Source organism: Cetorhinus maximus, unplaced genomic scaffold (assembly GCF_964194155.1).
Source record: "Cetorhinus maximus unplaced genomic scaffold, sCetMax3.hap1.1 HAP1_SCAFFOLD_1215, whole genome shotgun sequence".
Classification (NCBI taxonomy): domain Eukaryota; kingdom Metazoa; phylum Chordata; class Chondrichthyes; order Lamniformes; family Cetorhinidae; genus Cetorhinus; species Cetorhinus maximus.
Genome location: NW_027597157.1, coordinates 67,980 through 90,000, shown reverse-complemented (window position 1 = coordinate 90,000; position 22,021 = coordinate 67,980). Strand labels below are relative to the sequence as shown.

Here is a 22,021-nt window from a genome sequence, read left to right as displayed (position 1 = left end):
CAATCCAATCATTGTCTAAGTTTGATGTTTACTAATAGGTGTTGACAACAGTGAAACATGGGGCTACAATCGGCTTGAATCTAATCGAGGGGTTCGGGGTGGTTTATATTTAGAATAACAGATACCTGGGAGTGAGTTACAGACTGGAATCTAATCGAGGGGTTCGGGGTGGTTTATATTTAGAATAACAGATACCCGGGAGTGAGTTACAGACTGGAATCTAATCGAGGGGTTCGGGGTGGTTTATATTTAGAATAACAGATACCCGGGAGTGAGTTACAGACTGGAATCTAATCGAGGGGTTCGGGGTGGTTTATATTTAGAATAACAGATACCCGGGAGTGAGTTACAGGCTGGAATCTAATCGAGGGGTTCGGGGTGGTTTATATTTAGAATAACAGATACCCGGGAGTGAGTTACAGACTGGAATCTAATCGAGGGGTTCGGGGTGGTTTATATTTAGAATAACAGATAACCGGGAGTGAGTTACAGACTGGAATCTAATCGAGGGGTTCGGGTGGTTTATATATAGAATAACAGATACCCGGGAGTGAGTTACAGACTGGAATCTAATCGAGGGGTTCGGGGAGGTTTATATTTAGAATAACAGATACCCGGGAGTGAGTCACAGACTGGAATCTAATTGAGGGGGTCAGGGTGGTTTATATATAGAATAACAGATACCCGGGAGTGAGTTACAGACTGGAATCTAATCGAGGGGTTCGGGGTGGTTTATATATAGAATAACAGATACCCGGGAGTGAGTTACAGACTGGAATTTAATCGAGGGGTTTGGGGGGTTTATATATAGAATAACAGATACCCGGGAGTGAGTTACAGACTGGAATCTAATCGAGGGGTTCGGGGAGGTTTATATTTAGAATAACAGATACCCGGGAGTGAGTCACAGACTGGAATCTAATTGAGGGGGTCAGGGTGGTTTATATATAGAATAACAGATACCCGGGAGTGAGTTACAGACTGGAATCTAATCGAGGGGTTTGGGGGGTTTATACATAGAATAACAGATACCCGGGAGTGAGTTACAGACTGGAATCTAATCGAGGGTTTACATATAGAATAACAGATACCCGGGAGTGAGTTACAGACTGGAATCTAATCGAGGTGTTCGAGGGTTTATATATAGAATAACATACCGGGGAGTGAGTTCCAGACTTTATGGCCATAATAGGGTGAAGGGAGTTGAAGGTGGCCAGAATTGGAGAAACTTGGAAGACTCCAAGGCTTATCAGGCTGAAGGTAGTTATAGACACAAGTGGGGGAGGTCATGATGGGCTTTGTAAACATAGTTGGGACCACTACCATCTAGAAGGACAAGGGCAGCAGACACACGGGAACACCACCACCTGCAAGTTCCCCTCCCAGCCACTCACCATCCTGACTTGGAAATATATCGGCCGTTCCTTCACTGTCGCTGGGTCAAAATCCTGGAACTCCCTCCCTAACAGCACGGTGGGTGTACCTACACCACATGGACTGCTGCGGCTCAAGAAGGCAGCTCGCCACCACCTTCTCGAGGGGCAATTAGGGGTGGGCTATAAATGCTGGGCCTAGACAGCGACACCCACATCCCGTGAATGTATTTTTATAAATTGAAAATGGAGATGTCAGCCAATGTAGGTTAGTAAGTAATGTGTGTGTGTGTTGGGGGTGGGGGGTGAACAGGACTTGGTATGAGATTAGTAAGGGAGAGTTGTTACTGAGCGTGGGCTGGCAGGCTTGCTGATGGGAGTGGGTAAATCCTGTTTGGCCGGTGTAGGAGTGGGATTCTTCCTACATTAAAAGTGTGATACAAATCCTAGAATGATACGGTCAGGAAGAAAGCCATTCAGCCCTCTGTGTCTCCGCCCAGCTCTTTCAGAGACCTAGTCTCATTCTCCCCTGCTACTTGCACATAAGGCATTTATCCAATTCGCTTCTGAAAAATTGCAATTGAAGCAGTTTTTTTTTCCAGATCGTCATAACTCGCCGTTTACAGGGGAAAAAAAATGCTCATCTTCCCCCTCCTTTTCCCGATTCTCCTCAATCTCTGTCCCCCTGGTTACCGACCCTCCTGCCACTGGAAACAGTTTCTTCCCCTCTCTCTCTCTCTCTCTCTCCCCTTGTCAAAAGGCTACATGATTTTAAGCCTATTTATTTCAACACAAGTTGTGACACGGTGCAGATGGCCACACCAGCCACTGGGTGGTGATGCGAGGCTCTTGTGGTCCGCTTCTGGGATCTTTCTTTGCTCCAGCCACGAGGCTTTGCCACGTGGCTGAGAGGGAAGCGCCAATTAAAATCAGGGTGGGGTGTCCCTTTAACCCGGGGGGGTGGGATAGAATGTGAGTGAATGGGGCTACATGCAAGAGCAGGGCAACAGGCAGGGTAGATGGAGGGCAATTACTTCTTGACATTCGGGGAGTTTAGGACCAGGGGGGGGGCATAGTCCAAAAAATTAAGAGCTGGAGTAAGGGCACATTCCTGCACACAAAGGCTGGTATAAATCCGCAAATGGCAATTGTTAATTTTAAATCTTGAGATTTGTGTTATTCAGGGTATGGTGCCAAGGTGGGTTATGATGTAGCGAGATGAGAAATCAGCCATGAACTCATGGAACAGTGGGACAGGCTTCAGGAGCCCTCTGTCTCCCAGCTCCCTGACACCCCCGGCTCTGCAAATCCAACGTTTCCTGTATTTTGGGGTTCGATTCTCCGAAAATAAAACCAATCCACAGCCGTTATAAAACACTGCCCCAGCCTCAGTAACAAAACTGATTCGCAAGACTCTTTCCTGAGCGTTTAAAAATAGATTGAGCTGAAGGAACTTTTCCAACAGCTCGTGGTGGTTATACTCGATTGGAGCTTTAACACCAGCACAGAGCAGACGGGCCGAATGGCCTGTTTCTAGCCCTCAAGCTCTGTGTAATTTAAGCATTTCCCCCCACCCCCTTCCCATTTAACATTCAATTTCTCCCCCATCCCCCTTCCCCACATCCACCTTTCAGTTAAATCTTTCCCATGTCAGTTCTATTTAGAATCGCAATGATTACAGCTCAGGAGAAGGCCATTCGGCCCCTCGTGTCTGTGCCAGCTCTCACCTGTTGCCTTTTCCTCAAAGCCCTGTAATTCTTTCCTTTCCCCTTCCCCTTCCCCTCCATATGATTTAATTTAACTTTTCCTCCTAAAATTTCCCGTGTTTCATTTCAAAAAGAAACATTCAATTCAGTGTTTTCCCACCCCCACCTCCCAAATCTTCCCCGTTTAATTTGGACGTGTCTCTCGCTCCTTTGGTTTCACTTTTTTTTTTAATTTAAAAAAAAAATAAAGGAAAGAAAGCGCACACGCGCGAAAATGAAACCAAAGACGCGAATTTAGGGAGTGGGGGGGGGGAAGGGGGAAAAAAAAAGCATCGACGAGGATGGGATTCGAACCCACGCGTGCAGAGCACAATGGATTAGCAGTCCATCGCCTTAACCACTCGGCCACCTCGTCCGCCACAAGTGCAGCCGGCCTCAGGATTCCATGAGCTCGACACCTGGTTACATTGTTGCCATTGAGCATTTCCGAACGGATACAGTTGTCGCAACGTTCGATCCTTTGTCCCGACGTTCGAATTCATTTGTTGCCGCGTTCGAACTCATTTGTCGCCGCGTTCGAATTCATTGTCTCGACGTTCCATCCCTCGCCCTGCTCGTCGGGCACAACTTAGCTCCAAAGGACCCCCTCCACTCCCCTCCCCCTGCCCTCCTTCCTCAGATGAATCTGCGTTCGATCACCACTCGGATGAGTGAATACTAAATATATTATCATTGTATTGAAGCAGCGCAGGGTGCAACATGATGTCTATTGATAACTCCAATACCGTCGCACTGTCTGTAATGACCATATTGAAATGACTGTAATATTCATTGATTTGTATTGAAGCACCTCGTGATCCGTGTTCAAGTTGAAAATTGTTTTTTTTTGCAAAAATATACTTTATTCATAAAATATCTTCAACCACATTCCAAACCATTTCAAAAACACCACTACAAGGGTACAATCCGGTTCAACTTTTACAAAATGTATCACCAGGTGCATCAGTACAAACAATATTACAATCATTTACAGCCTTTCATTTTGAGCTGTACAGCCCGAGGAGGTTTAAACAGTTCCCAGTCCCTCGGTGCGCTGTGGCAGAAAGGTCTTAGACAGCGACCCTTCCCCATTGCGCCTTTGCGGCAGCTGCCCCAAGCTTTAGTGCGTCCCTCAGCACGTCGTCCTGGACTTTGGATTGTGCCAGTCCGCCACACTCGGTCGGGGACAACTCTTTGCGCTGGAAGACCAACAAGTTTCCGGCAGACCAAAGAACGTCTTTCACCGAGTTGATGATCCTCCAGTTGTTCTCTTTGTGATGGCCATTTAGAAATTCCAGCTCTACCACCCCCCCGCCCCTCTTAAACCAGCTTATATTTCACCTCTTTCCTATTTTTAACTTAGTTCTGTTGTTGAAGAGTCATACGGACTCGAAAGGTTAATTGTGTCCCTCTCCGCAGATGCTGCCAGACCTGCTGAGTTTTTCCAGCTATTTTTGTTTTTGTTTTGGATTTCCAGCATCCGCAGTTTTTTTACTTTTATTATGGAAATGTTTTGTAATGTTCTTCCAGATATTTTATGAATAAAGTATATTTTTTGGGAAAAAAAACTCGAATTTATTAGGGAATAAATGTGTTGGAATTCCTCCTTTGCCCTGGGTGTTTTTCTCCATCCTCCCCCCACCCTCCAACTTTCTATTTTTTTTTTAAATGTCAGTTTCGCTTTCAGAAGAGTCTCCCAATTGAAGACAGATTTTAATCCCCTCCTTTCGGGAGACAGCACACCAGGTGAGGCGGTGGGTGAGGCATACTAAAAGGAGGATGAGGCAACCATGGCTGACAAGGGAAGTCAGGGACAGCATAAAAGCTAAAGAGAAAGCATACAATGCGGCGAAGAGCAGTGGGAAACCAGGGAATTGGGAAGTCTACAAAGACCAACAGAGGACAACTAAAAAAGAAATAAGGAGGGAGAAGATTAAATATGAGGGTAAACTAGCCAGTAATATAAAAGAAGATTGCAAGAGTTTTTTTAGATATATAAAGGGTAAGAGAGAGGCTAAAGTGGACATTGGGCCGCTGGAAAATGACGCTGGAGAAGTAGTAGTGGGGAACAAAGAAATGGTGGAGGAACTGAATAGGTACTTTGCGTCAGTCTTCACAGTGGAAGACACGAGTGACATCCCCAAAGTTCAAGAGAGCCGGGGGGCAGAGGTGAGTATGGTGGCCATTACCAAGGAGAGGGTGCTAGGAAAACTGAAAGGTCTGAAGGTGGATAAATCACCTGGACCAGATGGATTACACCCCAGAGTTCTGAAGGAGATAGCTGAAGAGATAGTGGAGGCGTTAGTGGTGATCTTTCAGGAATCACTGGAGTCAGGGAGGGTCCCAGAGGACTGGAAAATCGCTAATGTAACCCCCCTGTTTAAGAAGGGAGTGAGGCAAAAGACGGGAAATTACAGGCCGATTAGCCTGACCTCGGTCGTTGGTAAGATTTTAGAGTCCATTATTAAGGATGAGATTTCAGAATACTTGGAAGTGCATGGTAAAATAGGGCAAAGTCAGCATGGTTTCATCAAGGGGAGGTCATGCCTGACAAATCTGTTAGAATTCTTTGAGGAGGTAACAAGTAGGTTAGACAAAGGAGAGCCAATGGATGTTATCTACTTGGACTTCCAGAAGGCCTTTGACAAGCCGCACAGGAGGCTGCTCAGTAAGATAAGAGCCCATGGTGTTAGAGGCAAGGTACTAGCATGGATAGAAGATTGGCTGTCTGGCAGGAGGCAGAGAGTGGGGATAAGGGGGTCCTTCTCAGGATGGCGGCCGGTGACTAGTGGAGTTCCGCAGGGGTCAGTGTTGGGACCACAACTTTTCACTTTATACATTAATGATCTGGATGAAGGAACTGAGGGCATCCTGGCTTAGTTTGCAGATGATACAAAGATAAGTGGAGGAGACAGGTAGTATTGAGGAGAGAGGGTGAGGAGAGCGGGGTGGGGGGGGGGGCGGAGAAGAGGCTGGGGGGGAGGGTGAGGGAGAAGAGGCTGGGGGGGAGGGTGAGGGAGAAGAGGCTGGGGGAGAGGGTGAGGGGGGAGGTGTGGAGGAGCGGGGGGGGTGGGGGGGGAGGTGTGGAGGGAAGGTGAGGGAGAAGAGGATGGGGGAGAGGTGTGGAGGAGTGGGGAGAGGGGGCAGGGGAGAGAGGGGGTGAGGGGGGGAGGGAGAGGAGAGCGGGGGGAGGAGAGGAGGGTGAGGGGGGAGGGAGAGGAGGGTGAGGGGGGAGGGGTGTGGAGGAGCTGGGAGAGGGAGGGAGAGGAGGGTGAGGGAGAGGATGGTGCGGATGCGGCTCTCTCTGTTCCAGGCGGTGCTCGGCGCTTTGCTGCTGGTGGCCGCTCTCCAGCTCCTCTACCTGGCGCTGCTCTCGGGGATCCACGGCCGCCAACAGCGGCGCCGCTACTCGCAGCTCTTCGAGGCCCGGGGCCGGGGCCGGGGGTTGGAGCCGGGGCCCGAGCCCGGGGCCGGGGGCTGGCGGCTTCCCGCCGACGCCGGGCTGGATGCCAGCGGCCGCTACCGGCTGTACCGGGACGTCAGCCGGAGCCCGGTGGCGGCCCGGGCGGCCCAGAGCCCCGGCCTGGAGCTGAGCCTGGCCACCCACAGCTCGGTGCACAACCTGCACCAGCTGCCGGCCCTGGTGCGGCGCTGGCAGGGCCCGCTGGCCGTGGCCGTCTTCGCCCCGGCCGGGGAGCTGCTGCAGGCGCTGCTGGCCCTGCGGAGACTGGAGTTATACTGCCCGGGGCTGCGCGACACCGTCACCTTCACCCTGGTCACCCCCAGCCGGCTCCGCCTGCCCCCCTTCCCCCTGCCGGGCCCGGGCGGGGAGGAGGACGAGGCCCACTGGGACCCCGGGCTGGATTTGGACGCCGAGCCCGAGCCTCACCCTCCCTGCCGGCGGGCCCTGGCCCCCCTGCACCGCCTCCGGCTCCAGCGCCGGAACTACGCCCTGGGCAACACCTCCTACCCCAACAACCTGCTCCGCAACGCGGCCCGGGAGGCCCTGGCCTCCCGCTACGTCCTCCTCATCGACATGGACATGCTGCCCAGCGGGGGGCTGCACTCCCTCTTCCTGGAGCTCATGGCCAGCCCCCGGGGTGCCGCTTTGCCGCAGGAGCCCGACCCCCGGGGTGCCGCCTTGCCGGGGGGTCCCGACCCCCGGGGTGCCGCTTTGCCGCAGGAGCCCGACCCCCGGGGTGCCGCCTTGCCGGGGGGTCCCGACCCCCGGGGTGCCGCTTTGCCGGGGGAGCCCGACCCCCGGGGTGCCGCTTTGCCGCGGGGTCCCGACCCCCGGGGTGCCGCCTTGCCGCGGGGTCCCGACCCCCGGGGTGCCGCCTTGCCTCAGGAGCCAGACCCCCGGGGTGCCGCCTTGCCTCAGGAGCCAGACCCCCGGGGTGCCGCCTTGCCGCAGGAGCCCGCCGCCGCCGCCGACCGCACCCTCTTCGTCCTCCCCGCCCTGGAGATCCGCCACAGCCGCCGCCTGCCCTGGGACAAGGCCGAACTCCAGCGTCTCTACCAGGTGGCCGAGGTGCGTCCCTTCTACTCCGAGCTGTGCCCTCGCTGCCAGGCCCCCACCAACTACAGCCGCTGGATCAACCTGCCCGCCGGCGGGCCGGGCCTCCGTGTGGCCTACACCCAGCGCTGGACCGACCCCTGGGAGCCCTTCTACATCGCTCGGGCCACCGTGCCCCCCTATGACCAGAGGTTCGAGCAGTACGGCTTCAACCGCATCAGCCAGGTGAGCTGTTCGACTGTTTGGGCATCACAGGATGCCAACTTGGGGGTGGGTTGTGGGGGGTGGTGGTATGCGTGTGACCCAGGACGGTTATCGTGGGTGAGCTAATGGTTCTTGATGGGCATCACCAGATGGTAACGGGTGGAGCAAAGATGTGGGGGTTACGGCTGTTAGTGCAACTCGTTTGTTACTCTTTTGTTACAAACGGTGAGTGTAGTTGAACTGCTCTACCGTGAAAGGCATCACAAGCTATCCCCATCAGGGTAATACCTGGGGTTTATGGGGTGTTGTTACCCTGAACTGGTTCATATGGATGAGCTGGTGGGCTATGAGAGGTATCACAGACAGGGTGTTTGGCGTGGCTGTGATACCTTTCCAACACAAACTGTTCTGGGTAACAGCACCCCACGTACCCAAGTTGTCTCTATGTGTGACCCTGGACATGGGCTGCACTGTCAGAGGATTGGTACTGAGGGATGGAGCACCGCACTGTCAAAGGGTTAGTATTGAGGGAACACCGCACTGACAGAGGGTCAGTACTGAGGGAGCGCCACACTGTCCGGGAGTCAGTGCTGAGGGAGCGCCGAACTGTCAGAGGGTCAGGGCTGAGGGAGTGCCGCACTGTCGGAGGGTCAGTGCTGAGGGAGCGCCGCACTGTCAGAGGGTCAGTGCTGAGGGAGTGCCGGACTGTCAGAGGCGCCGTCTTTCAGGATGAGACATTAAACCGAGGCCCCGTCTGCCCTCTCGGGCGGGTGTAAAAGATCCCACGGCCACTATTGGAAGAAGAGCAGGGGGGAGTGGGCGGAGGTGAGTTGGGGTGGGGGGGAGTGGGGAGGGGGTGGGGGAAGGTGGGCGGTGAGGGGGAGGTGACGGGTGGTGGGGAGGTGGTTGGTGTCCTCCCCATGTGTACAAGACCTCGATTCAGCGTCTGTTAATCTATTTCAGGGACACTGTTTTCAAGCAGCAGCAACTTGTATTTAAACTGCACCTTTCACAGAATTAAATGCTCAAGAATGAGGGGTCTTAGGCAATTAACCCTTTAACCTCTGAAATGATTCAAAGTAATATCTGTACAGGTAACATTATATTTTATTCCAAAGACTTGACACAGATTAGTTTTTATGTAGCACTTCCCACAATCACTGGACATCTCAAAACACTTAACAGCCGATGAAGTACTTTTTGAAGTGTAGTCACTCTTCTAACGTGGGAATATCAGCGCAGTGATATCAGGACTCAAGAGTTTTATTACCTGTTACAGCCCTGTGTTGAAAACACCATTTCCACCTGGTCTTGGTGCCCATCCACCTACTCACAACACTTATTGTTCTAAATTCTATCAATTTGTTATCCTTTGTGTCCCACATTCTCCTGGCCTCCTGGAAATTCGGTCCATTGAAGCATTTGTTCAATGGAGGCGCAGGGGGTTTCTCAACATTTCCCCCTTTCAGTCACCTCTGACCACGGCGTGTCACAAAACAGAGCTAAACACACTGGAGGATTAACGTAGGACTCGTCAAAGCTCCCATTTACAATCAGCCAATCATTCAGTTCATTCTTGTGGATTCACAAAACGTTTCCTGGGACTTTTATACAAGGTGATCGATGGGAGTGTTATGAGATACTGGGCCTCATGAGGAGCTATTAAGAGAGTGGATGAAAATCTTGACTTTAAGGAGTATCTTAAACAGGCACTTGATAGTATGGAGCTTGGTGAAAAGAGACATGTGGCCAAAGCTTTTCGTCTTACACACGTCAGGACAAAAGCAAGAATACCAAATTTCAAATGATCACAACAATTTATACTACAGGAGAAAAACCCAAAACATCTACTGTTGGATGTGATTCTGTGATTGGACAGCACTTGGTGAACAACTCTGAGTGCGCTAATTGCTACACTAACAACTAGTTTAAGATAATCGGTTGAGCTCATTTACTTTGGCTAGAAGTGACAGAATTCACACGCAGGGACCTGGCCTCTGCAAATAAAAGAAATATGTTCTAGCCTCGCGCCTTCTTAGAACACCACCACCTGGAATGTTCCCCTCCAAGCCACTCACCACCCTGACTTGGAAATATATTCATTGTCCCCGGGTCGACATCCTGGAACTCCCTCCCTATCCGCACTGTGGATGTACCTACACCACATGGACTGCAGCAGTTCAAGGCAGCACCTCCCCACCACCTTCTCAAGGGGCAATTAGGGATGGGCAATAAATGCCGGCCCAGCCAGCGACGCCCACACCCCTTAAGTGAATATTTTTAAAATTACCCGGGAGCTTGGGGAGCCTATTGTTCCCCATTCCTTTCTCCATGGCAACATCTTGGCCAATCAGGGTCAAATTCCCAACCAATCAACACCCTTTTCTCCTGTTGTATCAATTGTTGAGATTGTTTGAAATTTGGTGTTCTTGTGTTTGTCCTGATGTGTGCAAGATGTAGTTTCAGCAACATGACTCCCTTTTCTTGAAGGGAAAGCAAGAATGAGGGGTTTAGGGAGGGATTTGATTCATTGGGATGTGGATGAGAGTTCTGGCTGAGTTGAATTTTTCTGGCACTTTGGTGACATTCTGAAAGGATTGTTGCTTAACCACAAGTTTAATTCCCTGCTTTCACCGGTTTAATTTAATTTCTCCTGCCAGGCGTGTGAACTCCACGTCGCTGGCTATACCTTTGCAGTGCTGGACAACGCGTTCCTCATCCACAAGGGCTTCAAACTGGCCAGCGAGTTCCACCCGCAGAAAGACGAGGAGAACAGGCGCAACAGAATCCTTTTCCGACAGTTTAAACAGGAGCTGAAGCTGAAATACCCCGACTCACCTCGCCGCTGCTGAAGTCACCTCCCACCCAGTCCCCCAGATGATGGTGCCTCTCTCAGGAGGGAGGGGTAGAAGCGGAGAGAACTGCCCCTGCACCCTCATTCCAAGATGCTGGACATGAGCTTTGTGGCTATTGGCAGGGTAGATGATTTTGCCTTTGGACATCTACCCTTCCCGCTGGGTGTTTCTGGATCGGAAGGGGTAACAAATCATCAGTAAGGTCTGTTGCTAGATAACACTAAGGTACAGGACTGGTGGAGACTGGTCTGTCACTATAACACTAGGGTACAGTACTTGTGGGGATGGGCACTACATACCACTGTAGTACAGGTCTGTCACTGTATAACACAGATACAGTACTGCTGGGTACAGGTCTGTCACTGTATAACACTGGGATACAGTACTGATGGGGACAGGTCTGCCACCATGACTATAGTACTGGTGGGGATGGGTTTGTCACTAACCTAGGTAATATCACCCCCATATCCTATTACTGTGTGGTAAGCTCTAGGAGCTGTCGTCCCTATGTTGGTGCCATTGCCTCATGTATGGAGCATCACTTTGCCAAAATGTCCATTGTCGGTATTTTGTTATTGCTGCCACACCAGGATTACAGGAAACAGTCAGTCGAGGGACCCTGCCAGGCTGCAATCATCATTAGTGGGGTGAAAGATGAAAGGATCATGTACATGTTTGTATATTTTGTAGTGTGAACTTTTAAAATGGAATAAATTAATTTTTAAAATTATGAAAACAAGGCTTGTTGACTAGGTGATTGTTGCACCCATTCCCCAAGGCACTGCTCTGATCAAACCTCTCCCTGCAGCATTGTTTATCCACTGCTTTAGTGACACCAAATGCTGTGTAGTGTTTCAAAACAAGACTAGTAACAGAAAGGTTTAAAAAAGCAATTTATTTCAATATAAACAGATGCTTTAGTGCAGAAACAGGTTCACTAAGAAACAATAACTGTACAGGCAGATCCCACTCCATGCTGTTTAACTTCCAGTGTTGCAAACTGCAGATCACCTGTTTCATCACCTGTGAGAAGAACAAGGAAGTAAAACATCACATGAAGCTGAACATCATTCAATTTTATCTGCAGCTATAACCTGCACTGTATTCCAGAACTAGGGAGCATCTCTGACAAGAACACTTTAGCTCCTGGAACCTGATCCACCATTCCAAATAAATCACAACTGATCTTTCTCTTCATTCTGCCTTCCAGGGGCCTGAACCTCAACACCCCCACCCCCACCAAAAAACATCTTGGTTTTGACATTTCAAACAGACTCCCCGAGCTTCAGGTTGGAGGGGACGGGAAGTTCCAGATTTCCACTTGAATAACTGCTTCCTGACAACCACCTTGAACAGACTGGCCCCCAAGGGTCTGTCCATCTTCTTCCCCACCCATTTCTAAGCTCTTCAAGACTGAGGTGCCCTTTTATACCCCATTAACTGAGGGGAGGAGGGTATGAATCAGAAATACCAGTCAGTCACCTGATAAATCAGACCAGGGTGGTATAATATTCAAGCCCTACTAGACAATACAATGACTGAACACAGGAGGGCAGGAATGATGACTGGGTGAAGGGTACAGTATTCCCTACCAACCACTGGAACACAAGCTACCACAGTGCCTTAGTCCCATCACATTCCCTAAATGAGCTCTCCTCTTCCTACACCACATCAACCAGTAGGTTCTGGTTCCTTACTGCACCCAAGATGCAACATCCCCAGGACTGGAGAACTCAAGTCATGAGTTTTGGGGAAAATTGCTTCCCAAAGCCCTCCCTGTCAATCTGATCAAATGCCTCCTCACCCCACTGCTCAAGGTGAATAGACCACCCTCACCCAGCATCTCCTCCACCCCTGCAGTATACACAACGAACAGAGAACTTGGCACTGTCAAATAATTCAGAAGGCCTCACCTGCTGGAGGATTGCACTTCCCCACAATGGCCTCAGGAAGGTAGCAGTGATGCTTTCCACCATAGCCACCTGCTTCATTTTTACTTCACACCACTCTGCTGTTCTCACCTTGGCTCCGATCACCTGCCGAGAGAGAATCTGTTCAGTTTACACTGGTGATTAAAGCTGCTCCCACCTGGATGCAGGGAGATTTTGGCAGTGCTGTTCTCAGCCTGCCCTCCAACTTTAGCCTAAAGGACCACACTTGGTGCATGGTCACACTAGGGCCTCAGCCTCTACCATGTTCAACCCCCACCCCCAATACAAGTAATTAAACTTATGCACAGGGAAGGTGAGGAGCAGTGAGCAAGTCACTAGCCAAAAGGCCAAGCTGTTAGATCAACAAACATGTGCCTCTTCCAAGCAAGTCCCCCTTCAGATGGCAATCAGGCTCAGAACATATCAATCAGTCATCTGATAATCAGACTGGGGCGATAATGTAGTCATCATGTGAGCCAGTAACACAGCAAGCAACCCACCAGCTCAAACACTGAACTCACCTGGACAGCCAGCAGAGTCTCCTGCACCTGTAGCAGAGTCTCCTGCACCTGTAACAGAGGACAGTCAATGTAATACACACCACTACCCAGCATCATACTCCACCAGTTCAGTATATATAAACACCAGGTCACAGGAAGGTGAGGAGCAGTGAGCAAGTCACTAGCCAAAAGGCTAAGCTGTTAGATCAACAAACATGTGCCTGCAGACCACTGGGACCAGAAACACCTCTTATCAGCTTCCAGAAGCCTGCTGTCTGAGCATTACAGTATCAGCATACTCCAACACTGGCTGCTGACTAGAGGATCCACCCCTCTTCCAAGCAAGTCCCCCTTCAGATGGCAATCAGGCTCAGAACATATCAATCAGTCATCTGATAATCAGACTGGGGCGATAATGTAGTCATCATGTGAGCCAGTAACACAGCAAGCAACCCACCAGCTCAAACACTGAACTCACCTGGACAGCCAGCAGAGTCTCCTGCACCTGTAGCAGAGTCTCCTGCACCTGTAACAGAGGACAGTCAATTTAATACACACCACTACCCAGCATCATACTCACCAGTTCAGTATATATAAGCACCAGGTCGCAGGAAGGTGAGGAGCAGTGAGCAAGTCACTAGCCAAAAGGCCAAGCTGTTAGATCAACAAACATGTGCCTGCAGACCACTGGGACCAGAATAGCCAGTAATTGAATAGTCAGAGCTGACATGACAGGTGAAACACCTCTTATCAGCTTCCAGAAGCCTGCTGTCTGAGCATTACAGTATCAGGATACTCCAACACTGGCTGCTGACTAGAGGATCCACCCCTCTTCCAAGCAAGTCCCCCTTCAGATGGCAATCAGGCTCAGAACATATCAATCAGTCATCTGATAATCAGACTGGGGCGATAATGTAGTCATCATGTGAGCCAGTAACACAGCAAGCAACCCACCAGCTCAAACACTGAACTCACCTGGACAGCCAGCAGAGTCTCCTGCACCTGTAGCAGAGTCTCCTGCACCTGTAACAGAGGACAGTCAATGTAATACACACCACTACCCAGCATCATACTCCACCAGTTCAGTATATATAAACACCAGGTCACAGGAAGGTGAGGAGCAGTGAGCAAGTCACTAGCCAAAAGGCTAAGCTGTTAGATCAACAAACATGTGCCTGCAGACCACTGGGACCAGAAACACCTCTTATCAGCTTCCAGAAGCCTGCTGTCTGAGCATTACAGTATCAGCATACTCCAACACTGGCTGCTGACTAGAGGATCCACCCCTCTTCCAAGCAAGTCCCCCTTCAGATGGCAATCAGGCTCAGAACATATCAATCAGTCATCTGATAATCAGACTGGGGCGATAATGTAGTCATCATGTGAGCCAGTAACACAGCAAGCAACCCACCAGCTCAAACACTGAACTCACCTGGACAGCCAGCAGAGTCTCCTGCACCTGTAGCAGAGTCTCCTGCACCTGTAACAGAGGACAGTCAATGTAATACACACCACTACCCAGCATCATACTCCACCAGTTCAGTATATATAAACACCAGGTCACAGGAAGGTGAGGAGCAGTGAGCAAGTCACTAGCCAAAAGGCAAAGCTGTTAGATCAACAAACATGTGCCTGCAGACCACTGGGACCAGAATAGCCAGTAATTGAATAGTCAGAGCTGACATGACAGGTGAAACACCTCTTATCAGCTTCCAGAAGCCTGCTGTCTGAGCATTACAGTATCAGGATACTCCAACACTGGCTGCTGACTAGAGGATCCACCCCTCTTCCAAGCAAGTCCCCCTTCAGATGGCAATCAGGCTCAGAACATATCAATCAGTCATCTGATAATCAGACTGGGGCGATAATGTAGTCATCATGTGAGCCAGTAACACAGCAAGCAACCCACCAGCTCAAACACTGAACTCACCTGGACAGCTAGCAGAGTCACCTGCACCTGTAGCAGAGTCTCCTGCACCTGTAACAGAGGACAGTCAATGTAATACACACCACTACCCAGCATCATACTCCACCAGTTCAGTATATATAAACACCAGGTCACAGGAAGGTGAGGAGCAGTGAGCAAGTCACTAGCCAAAAGGCCAAGCTTGTTAGATCAACAAACATGTGCCTGCAGACCACTGGGACCAGAAACACCTCTTATCAGCTTCCAGAAGCCTGCTGTCTGAGCATTACAGTATCAGGATACTCCAACACTGGCTGCTGACTAGAAGATCCACCCCTCTTCCAAGCAAGTCCCCCTTCAGATGGCAATCAGGCTCAGAACATACCAATCAGTCATCTGATAATCAGACTGGGGCGATAATGTAGTCATCATGTGAGCCAGTAACACAGCAAGCAACTCACCAGCTCAAACACTGAACTCACCTGGACAGCTAGCAGAGTCACCTGCACCTGTAGCAGAGTCTCCTGCACCTGTAACAGAGGACAGTCAATGTAATACACACCACTACCCAGCATCATACTCACCAGTTCAGTATATATAAGCACCAGGTCACAGTTGGCAGAGCCTAGGCTGCCCACCAACTGAGCTCCAATTCAACATCCCAGCCCCCCACCCCCTCCTGGCCCAAGCTTTCCTCAGGAACCCAACCCTCAACTCCCAGCAATTGCCACGCATCCTAATTGCCCTTGAACTGAGTGGTTTGCTCGGCCATTTCAGAGGGGCAGTTAAGAGTCACCTACATCGCTGTGGGTCTGGAGTCACATGTAGAGCAGATGGCAGATTTCCTTCCCTGAAGGATATTAGTGAACCAGATGGGTTTTTACAACAATCGATAGTTTCATGGTCGCCATTAGTGAGACTAGCTCACTAGCAATTCCAGATTTATTAACTGAATTTAAATTCCACCGGCTGCTGTGTTGGGATTTGAACCCGTATCTCCAGAGGATTAGCCCGAGCCTCAGTTACTAGTCCGGTGACATTACCACTATGCCATTGTCTCCCTTAAATTTAACTGACAGAATAAGTCTGAGAACACCCACAGGAACAGATGGGGTTCCACAGTCCAAACACATGCTGACCATGAATTCTCCATGCCAATGATTAAATGGGCACAGGGGATTGATTTGACCAGGGTACAGTTTGCATTTGGCCACTAGGAGCTGGACTGAGTCAAAGCCAGAGGATGATCTGGTCCTCACTGACCATTTCGTAGCTGAATGAATGATAAGACACTGTACTTCCAAACCAATCAGATACCCACCTGGTTTTAATGCAGAGGTTCATAACCACTCCGCTTGTCCTGGAAGGAGACAAAAAGGAATCAGTACAGAGTTTTCTCTCTGACAGCCCCAGCACACCCCAGTTCATGCTGCATCAGTTTTTTTGGTAACATCACAATAGTTCAGCCGAACGAAATTCCACTAAAAAAAATCATCACTTTGCTGCAGCATTAAAAAGGTTCAAGTTAGTAACTCATTTCTACAGGATCTTTCTCAAATGGCTTCAGTAAAAGTAGTCACCGTTTATAACACAAACCCGACAACGAATTGTGGGCTGGGAAACTCTACAAACTGTCAGAGATCATCAGTATTTTTTATGTTTACTGATGCCGGTTGAGGGACAAATATTAAATACTGGAGAACTCCCCCGCCCCACCCAGCTCTTCCAAAACAGCCATGGGATCTTTCATCTGAGGGAGCAGATGTGGTCTTGGTTTAATGTCTCCTCTGAAAGACTGCATGACATTCCCTCAGTACTGGCCCTGACTGCAACGCACTGGTATTGGGATCAGCCTAGATCAGAGTTGAAATCTTTGTGGAGTGGGTCATGCATCATAAACACTCACCGAGTCAGTGGGACAACCTCCGACTCAATGTTCCGGCTGAAAGGGAATGAAAAAATGGTGGTCAACAACTAAAACCAGTGGAGCCTCTGAACTCAAGCGGAGTCTGGAGTCACTCAGGGTGTTCAATCTCTTTTCACACAGGGTCAAAGTGAGCTAAGAATAATCATCACAGGACTGTGGTGTTTAGAGAGAAGAGCAGTGTCACCTATGAGAACAGATGCTCAGGACAGCAGCCTCTGGAAAACACTCTGGGGGTTCTCTATTTTACAGGAGCTACCCACTCAACAGTAAATTGGACAAGTCCTTAGCTCTGGTTCCTCTGAAGCAGAGGAATAGTTAGGGGTTACAATGACCCTGATGTCACTTGAACTGAATGAGTGGGGGAGGGGGAGGAGAAGGGAGAGAAAAAAGGCCCCTCACTGCCATGGTGGCCTGAGGGTAGCATAAGACCACTCAAGAGGAGCAGGGACAGAGCAAAGTGTCCACTGACCACAGTAGAGAAGGCAGCCATCACCTTTCCCCAGAGAGGGTCTGCCCAATGTTTACACACCCCAAAGTGTCAGTGGGGAGAAAGAGGGGGGCTGGAAGTCCCTCGTTACATGGATCAAAACCAGCCCAAATTCACTGCTGTCAGCTTACAAACCAAAACAAGCAGGTGACGCTGCCCCATCAGATTAAAAACGCCGCTCACCTGGTTCATGTCTGTAACACCGGCCTGTCTTCAGTCACCTTGAAAAAAAGCACACAGCACTGAAAGAAGTACTCTCCTGCCTAATCTGCACCCCCATTAGCAGCCACTTTGTCCAATCAGACTGTTCAGAGAACAAGCTATCCTCATTTCATACTGTGAGACAGTGGGTTCACCTTTGCAGGTTCTGCCTCTTTACAGCATGTAAGACGTGGATTAACATCATCCCGAGGACAGACCCTGGTAAGCAGGGGGTATGGAAAGAAATTCTCAGCCCCAAAGACTATTATCTGAAATACACTGCCCTAAATGGTGGAAGCAGATTCAATAGTAACTTGCGAATGACCAAAAGGACTTAAATCTGTAGAGCTGAGGAAATTGCAGGGAGCAGGGACCAATTTGTGATCAACAAGTCAGCAGAGGCATGAGTCAAACAGACAACTGCTTAACTGAGCCTTCAGTTCAGTTTCAAACTGTGCCAACCTTACTGTGATAGTGGTCAGCTGGGCCCAAGCACAGGCCAGTGTTGCCTCAAGGAGGTGACACACTCCATGTAGAGTTACATGGAGTAACTACCCCTCAAGCAAGGCATGAGTGCAACTGGCATCCCAGAGACTGTCATGAGGAGGCCAGGTCTTCAACAGCATGAGTCACCACAATGTCACTGCTGAGTCTGGATCAGATTTCCAATAGGCACACACTTGCCTGGCATCACTGCTTTTGCACACTTCAATGTCGTACCTGAAACAGAGAAGATGGTGGTAAATGGGTGCAGGGGTAGTGTTGAAAACGCACCAAAAGGCCAGCTGGTTTGATCAGGGCTTTGGTGACTTCAGTGCATCATTCGACAAGATCTGTCGTCCACTCACAGGCCAATGCCCGTTATCATCCTTTCAAACCATTTAACAGCACACCACTCCCCACCCCCCCAGGAGGGTAGTAATGCTGCATATCAGGCCACCTCCGCTCCTGTTTGTGAACTACTTGCTGGGTGGGGTCACATCCACTGAACCCAAATCTTAATCCATGCATCCCCAGGTGGATCACCAGCAGAAATACCAGATGAGAGGTTTTCCATTCCCTACCACAAGGGAAGGGCAGTTAACTACAACATCCTACCCTACACGTTTCACCCCTGCCCCCCACCCCCCGATCATTCCTAGAGGAGCCATTCTCTATTTGCCAAGATCTTCACTTACCCACTGCTTGTTCCAGTTGGTATCATCCCAGGTCATTTCCAGCTAGCCTGCAAAGGGAGAGAAAGACAAGTTCACTAACCCAGCACACTCCCCTGCAGTCTGGGCCGTCCGAGTGGCTGCACCATCAGAACTCCACCATGCTTTTGTTCAGCATCAGCTTTCAGACGAACGAGACTTATTACACGACATCATTTGATGCAAGTAAACCTCCCGGAGCTGCCTCCATGGACACAGCCTTGCCCAAGAGCGCCAAATGCTAGTGTTGTTACCTGGCCTACACCTCAGTACACTGTCAGGGTGATGGTCCCCTGAATTAATTCAACACTCACCACTGGGCTTAATTCTGTTTAGAGGGGTTAAAAAGGAATTTCAGTCTTTATACAGAACGCGTCCTGGTATACTCTCTAATGGAATTCATGGTGCAATGAAGGGGCAAAGTCTGAATCAGTACACAGAAGGAGATGGTCGGCTCAGCTACACCTGCTGTAAATGGAAAGCTCGAATGGCTCTCCAGAGACATCAAAAGTTAGAATCTGGGTCATCTCCACTCCCAAGCTTCACTGACAATAATGCATGGACACCCATGGGCTACTGAAACACACAGACCACCCCCCATATTACTGAGAATCTGTGACAACACCAGCAGCTCCAGGAAGGCAATGCCCAATTACCCTGCCAAGTCCTGCTTCTTCCCCAACCATTCCTACCTGGGTGAGAGAAGAAATCCTCAGTACTTGCTGCAAGGTCACAGTGAAGTCCAGAACCTGTCAAGAGAGAAACGGGAACGTTAATGATCACTGGGGTACCTGACCACCAGGGGCAAAGACTCAAGTGCCTGCTGCTGTTCTCAGCACAAGTTCAGCATCAACTTCAATTCAGATATATGCTTGTCTGTTATTGATCATCATTGGAACAGCAAGGCCACACATCACTCGGCAAGCTCTACTCTCACCAGGCCGGGCAGGATTTAGCTGGGTAGTGAGCTCAAACCCCTCATTGTTCAGCTGGTCCTCACTCCTACATCTTTCAAACTGATGGCAACAAGCACCTCCCCCTCCCCAAAAAGATACAAGCCCACTTTCCCAATTTCTCAACCAAAATCTCTGGGGACTTTGGATTCAGTTGAGAATGGCTCAAACCACCCCACAGGATTCAAACCAAACAAACCACAGGGTGCAAACTAGAATTTGCCACCAAGTTGTTGTGACCCCAACTGGTCTGATGATGGTGGAGGAGTCTCCACACCTACCATGAAGCAAGCCTGCCCTCCTGGGCCAGAGATTCTGCAATCCCACCTCATGTAACTGGAGGGTGAAAACAGCCCCTCTGCCACTTAGCCTGAACCTTGACAAAAGCATTAAGGATTGCAAACTGATCCAGTAGCTCTGGGAAGCAGCAATGTGGACAATCTGCCAGAGTTTGTGAAAACACCCTAACATCAAAGCTTAAAAACTGCCTATTCAGGCCAACTAACCTACACTAGTTTCCTCCTATTCCACCCATCTGAAGTTCAACACAGCTCCCTTACCTCTCACATAGCAGTCTTTCCTTTCTAAAAATATCTGCCTCAATTGCTTCCTGTGGAACAAGCTCCACAACCTGGGGCTACCGGATTATTTGTGGCTGCTTTAGACTCACGGCTCCTAGCTTTGCATTGAACAAGAGATAGACAAAAATGCTCACCTCACCTCGGGACTGCACGTGGGCCAGACCAAGAAGGAGCCTGTAAAGTAATGAAACGTTTCACAATTTAACACCGGCAAAGTTGAGATTCCTATACCAACATCAGGGGTTTTTTTTTGCCCTTGTAGAAACCAAAACCCTGGCTGAACAAAGAAAAGGTAGGTCTACCAGAACAGGCAAACAGCTCAGGGAGGGGCTTTACATCAAGCATGGCTGACATGGCTTTTCTGGAACATGTAGCTGCCTGGCAACTTTCAATTAGTAACCTGATTTTTAGGGTGGCAGGGGGCAGTTTAGTGCTACTCAGTCAACAGGATAAGCATCTACATGAAATATATACAGAAAGAGAGAATTCATAAACATCATCGTAGCATTGTGGTCACATCACTGCTCCGGATTCATTACAAGATTACACAAGCCCGAATGTTCACAAAGGTTTCCAGTGTCAGTCACGAGACAAATTAAAATACATCCAAGTCAGGGATGTATGGAGTTGCAAAATGCACAAGAATATTACCTGCACTGACAAGACACCATCATGCCCGAATCTGAAATGCAAAACTAAATTTCAGATTTAAGTTCTTAATTAAATCTAGTACAAACCCACACACAAGGCCATAAATCTTAGGAAGCTCCACAAAATATATTACATAGAGGAGCATTAGAAACTATGTCTGGGTTTCAGAAAACTCTTAAAACAGGATTCATTAGCATTAAACAAGTTGCAAAACGGTGATTTTTAAAAAAAAAAAGTTCAAACCACACTCCAGAATAAATACTTGCAAAAAAAAACCTATTATGGCAAAACATAACAAAGATTTAAACATTGCAAAACTATAAAACAACTTCCTAAGTGTTGTATGCTCAGGAGTCTATGGGGCAAACACATGGCGAGTCAAAAGGAGGGAATGTGGACTTTACAATGCAGGGATTAATCCAGCCTGCAAAACTTTTTGAGACTTTTAAGACACAGGAAAAGCTTCCACCAAGTTATAGGGAAGAAAATAAACGTTAAACAGGCTGCTCCCATCTCAGAACAAACAAAGTATAATCACAGGGAGTTTCATTACAGGTCTGTGAAAGTGCTCATCATCGAGAGGAGAAACGCCATCGGGGGGAAATAAACGCACCGGGTGAAAGCTCGGAGGCAGCCCAAGCTGCCAAGAGGGGAATGGAGAGGGAAAGAGGTGAGGGTTTGGTCGGATGGCAATAGATTGCGCCCCCCGCCCCGCACTCCCAACCCTGCCACTTACCTTTAGAAGCTGCAGCAAAATGGCCGAGCGCCGGCCGGTCACGTGTTTTATAGGCGCCTGGAGCATTCTGGGTGAATGACCCCGCAGCAAAAATAAATTCTGCTTATAATGAACTTTTTAACATTTCAAACCTATATTATTCCATCGCACTATTACCAGATCTATGTTAATCACAAAGACAACGTATTTTCCATCTACAAATTGAAGGGTTAAGTTCTGAGGCGGTGGCTTCCGGGTCAACTGGGTTTTATTTTTGGCGCGA

General features: G+C 49.3%; 3 protein-coding genes, 1 long non-coding RNA gene and 8 other non-coding genes across 12 annotated transcripts in view; 2 read left to right on the top strand and 10 right to left on the bottom strand.

The window, feature by feature from the left end:
- The window catches only part of LOC144675891 (equilibrative nucleoside transporter 1-like), a 5,984-nt gene extending 5,978 nt beyond the window's left edge, over positions 1-6 (top strand). The window contains exon 3 of the mRNA XM_078536432.1: positions 1-6. This exon is cut by the window's left edge and continues 1,386 nt beyond it. The gene's annotated coding sequence lies outside the window, so the exon portion shown is untranslated.
- A 3,406-nt stretch (positions 7-3,412) lies between these two features.
- On the bottom strand, positions 3,413-3,494 carry trnas-gcu (transfer RNA serine (anticodon GCU)). The gene has a single exon. It is a non-coding gene; the product is annotated as a tRNA-Ser (tRNA).
- A 2,909-nt stretch (positions 3,495-6,403) lies between these two features.
- b4gat1 (beta-1,4-glucuronyltransferase 1) lies at positions 6,404-11,432 on the top strand. Its single transcript, XM_078536437.1, has 2 exons — positions 6,404-7,859; positions 10,499-11,432. The coding sequence occupies exons 1-2, from the start codon at positions 6,411-6,413 to the stop codon at positions 10,688-10,690; spliced, it is 1,641 nt and encodes a 546-aa protein (XP_078392563.1). The 5' UTR covers positions 6,404-6,410; the 3' UTR covers positions 10,691-11,432.
- Positions 11,433-11,569: 137 nt separating this feature from the next.
- Positions 11,570-15,939, bottom strand: LOC144675894 (uncharacterized). The gene is made up of 8 exons (XM_078536435.1): positions 15,513-15,939; positions 15,055-15,102; positions 14,557-14,604; positions 14,100-14,147; positions 13,603-13,650; positions 13,146-13,193; positions 12,607-12,729; positions 11,570-11,716 (listed from the first exon to the last, which is right to left on the bottom strand). Exons 1-8 carry the CDS (start codon positions 15,606-15,608, stop codon positions 11,588-11,590), a joined length of 588 nt encoding a protein of 195 aa, XP_078392561.1. The 5' UTR covers positions 15,609-15,939; the 3' UTR covers positions 11,570-11,587.
- LOC144675899 (small nucleolar RNA SNORD31) lies at positions 13,032-13,104 on the bottom strand. The gene has a single exon (XR_013575194.1). It is a non-coding gene; the product is annotated as a small nucleolar RNA SNORD31 (small nucleolar RNA).
- LOC144675904 (small nucleolar RNA SNORD31) lies at positions 13,489-13,561 on the bottom strand. The gene has a single exon (XR_013575199.1). It is a non-coding gene; the product is annotated as a small nucleolar RNA SNORD31 (small nucleolar RNA).
- Positions 13,986-14,058, bottom strand: LOC144675903 (small nucleolar RNA SNORD31). Its single transcript, XR_013575198.1, has one exon. It is a non-coding gene; the product is annotated as a small nucleolar RNA SNORD31 (small nucleolar RNA).
- On the bottom strand, positions 14,443-14,515 carry LOC144675902 (small nucleolar RNA SNORD31). The gene has a single exon (XR_013575197.1). It is a non-coding gene; the product is annotated as a small nucleolar RNA SNORD31 (small nucleolar RNA).
- On the bottom strand, positions 14,941-15,013 carry LOC144675901 (small nucleolar RNA SNORD31). The gene has a single exon (XR_013575196.1). It is a non-coding gene; the product is annotated as a small nucleolar RNA SNORD31 (small nucleolar RNA).
- LOC144675898 (small nucleolar RNA SNORD31) lies at positions 15,399-15,471 on the bottom strand. The gene has a single exon (XR_013575193.1). It is a non-coding gene; the product is annotated as a small nucleolar RNA SNORD31 (small nucleolar RNA).
- A 1,798-nt stretch (positions 15,940-17,737) lies between the features above and the next one.
- Positions 17,738-17,858, bottom strand: LOC144675900 (small nucleolar RNA SNORD22). Its single transcript, XR_013575195.1, has one exon. It is a non-coding gene; the product is annotated as a small nucleolar RNA SNORD22 (small nucleolar RNA).
- Positions 17,859-18,778: 920 nt separating this feature from the next.
- On the bottom strand, positions 18,779-20,656 carry LOC144675895 (uncharacterized). The gene is made up of 3 exons (XR_013575192.1): positions 20,507-20,656; positions 19,531-19,587; positions 18,779-18,870 (listed from the first exon to the last, which is right to left on the bottom strand). It is a non-coding gene; the product is annotated as an uncharacterized LOC144675895 (long non-coding RNA).
- Between the last annotated feature and the right edge of the window lie 1,365 nt (positions 20,657-22,021).

Bases quoted from the DNA above. Each gene is read 5' to 3' on its own strand.
- b4gat1 (XM_078536437.1), top strand. From the start codon at position 6,411: ATGCGGCTCTCTCTGTTCCAGGCGGTGCTCGGCGCTTTGCTGCTGGTG. The intron at 7,860-10,498 runs GTGAGCTGTTCG...TTCTCCTGCCAG, and splicing joins GCTTCAACCGCATCAGCCAG to GCGTGTGAACTCCACGTCGC.
- LOC144675894 (XM_078536435.1), bottom strand. From the start codon at position 15,608: ATGATGCTGGGTAGTGGTGTGTATTACATTGACTGTCCTCTGTTACAG. The intron at 14,148-14,556 runs GTGAGTTCAGTG...CCTCTGTTACAG, and splicing joins AGACTCTGCTGGCTGTCCAG to GTGCAGGAGACTCTGCTACA. The intron at 13,194-13,602 runs GTGAGTTCAGTG...CCTCTGTTACAG, and splicing joins AGACTCTGCTGGCTGTCCAG to GTGCAGGAGACTCTGCTACA.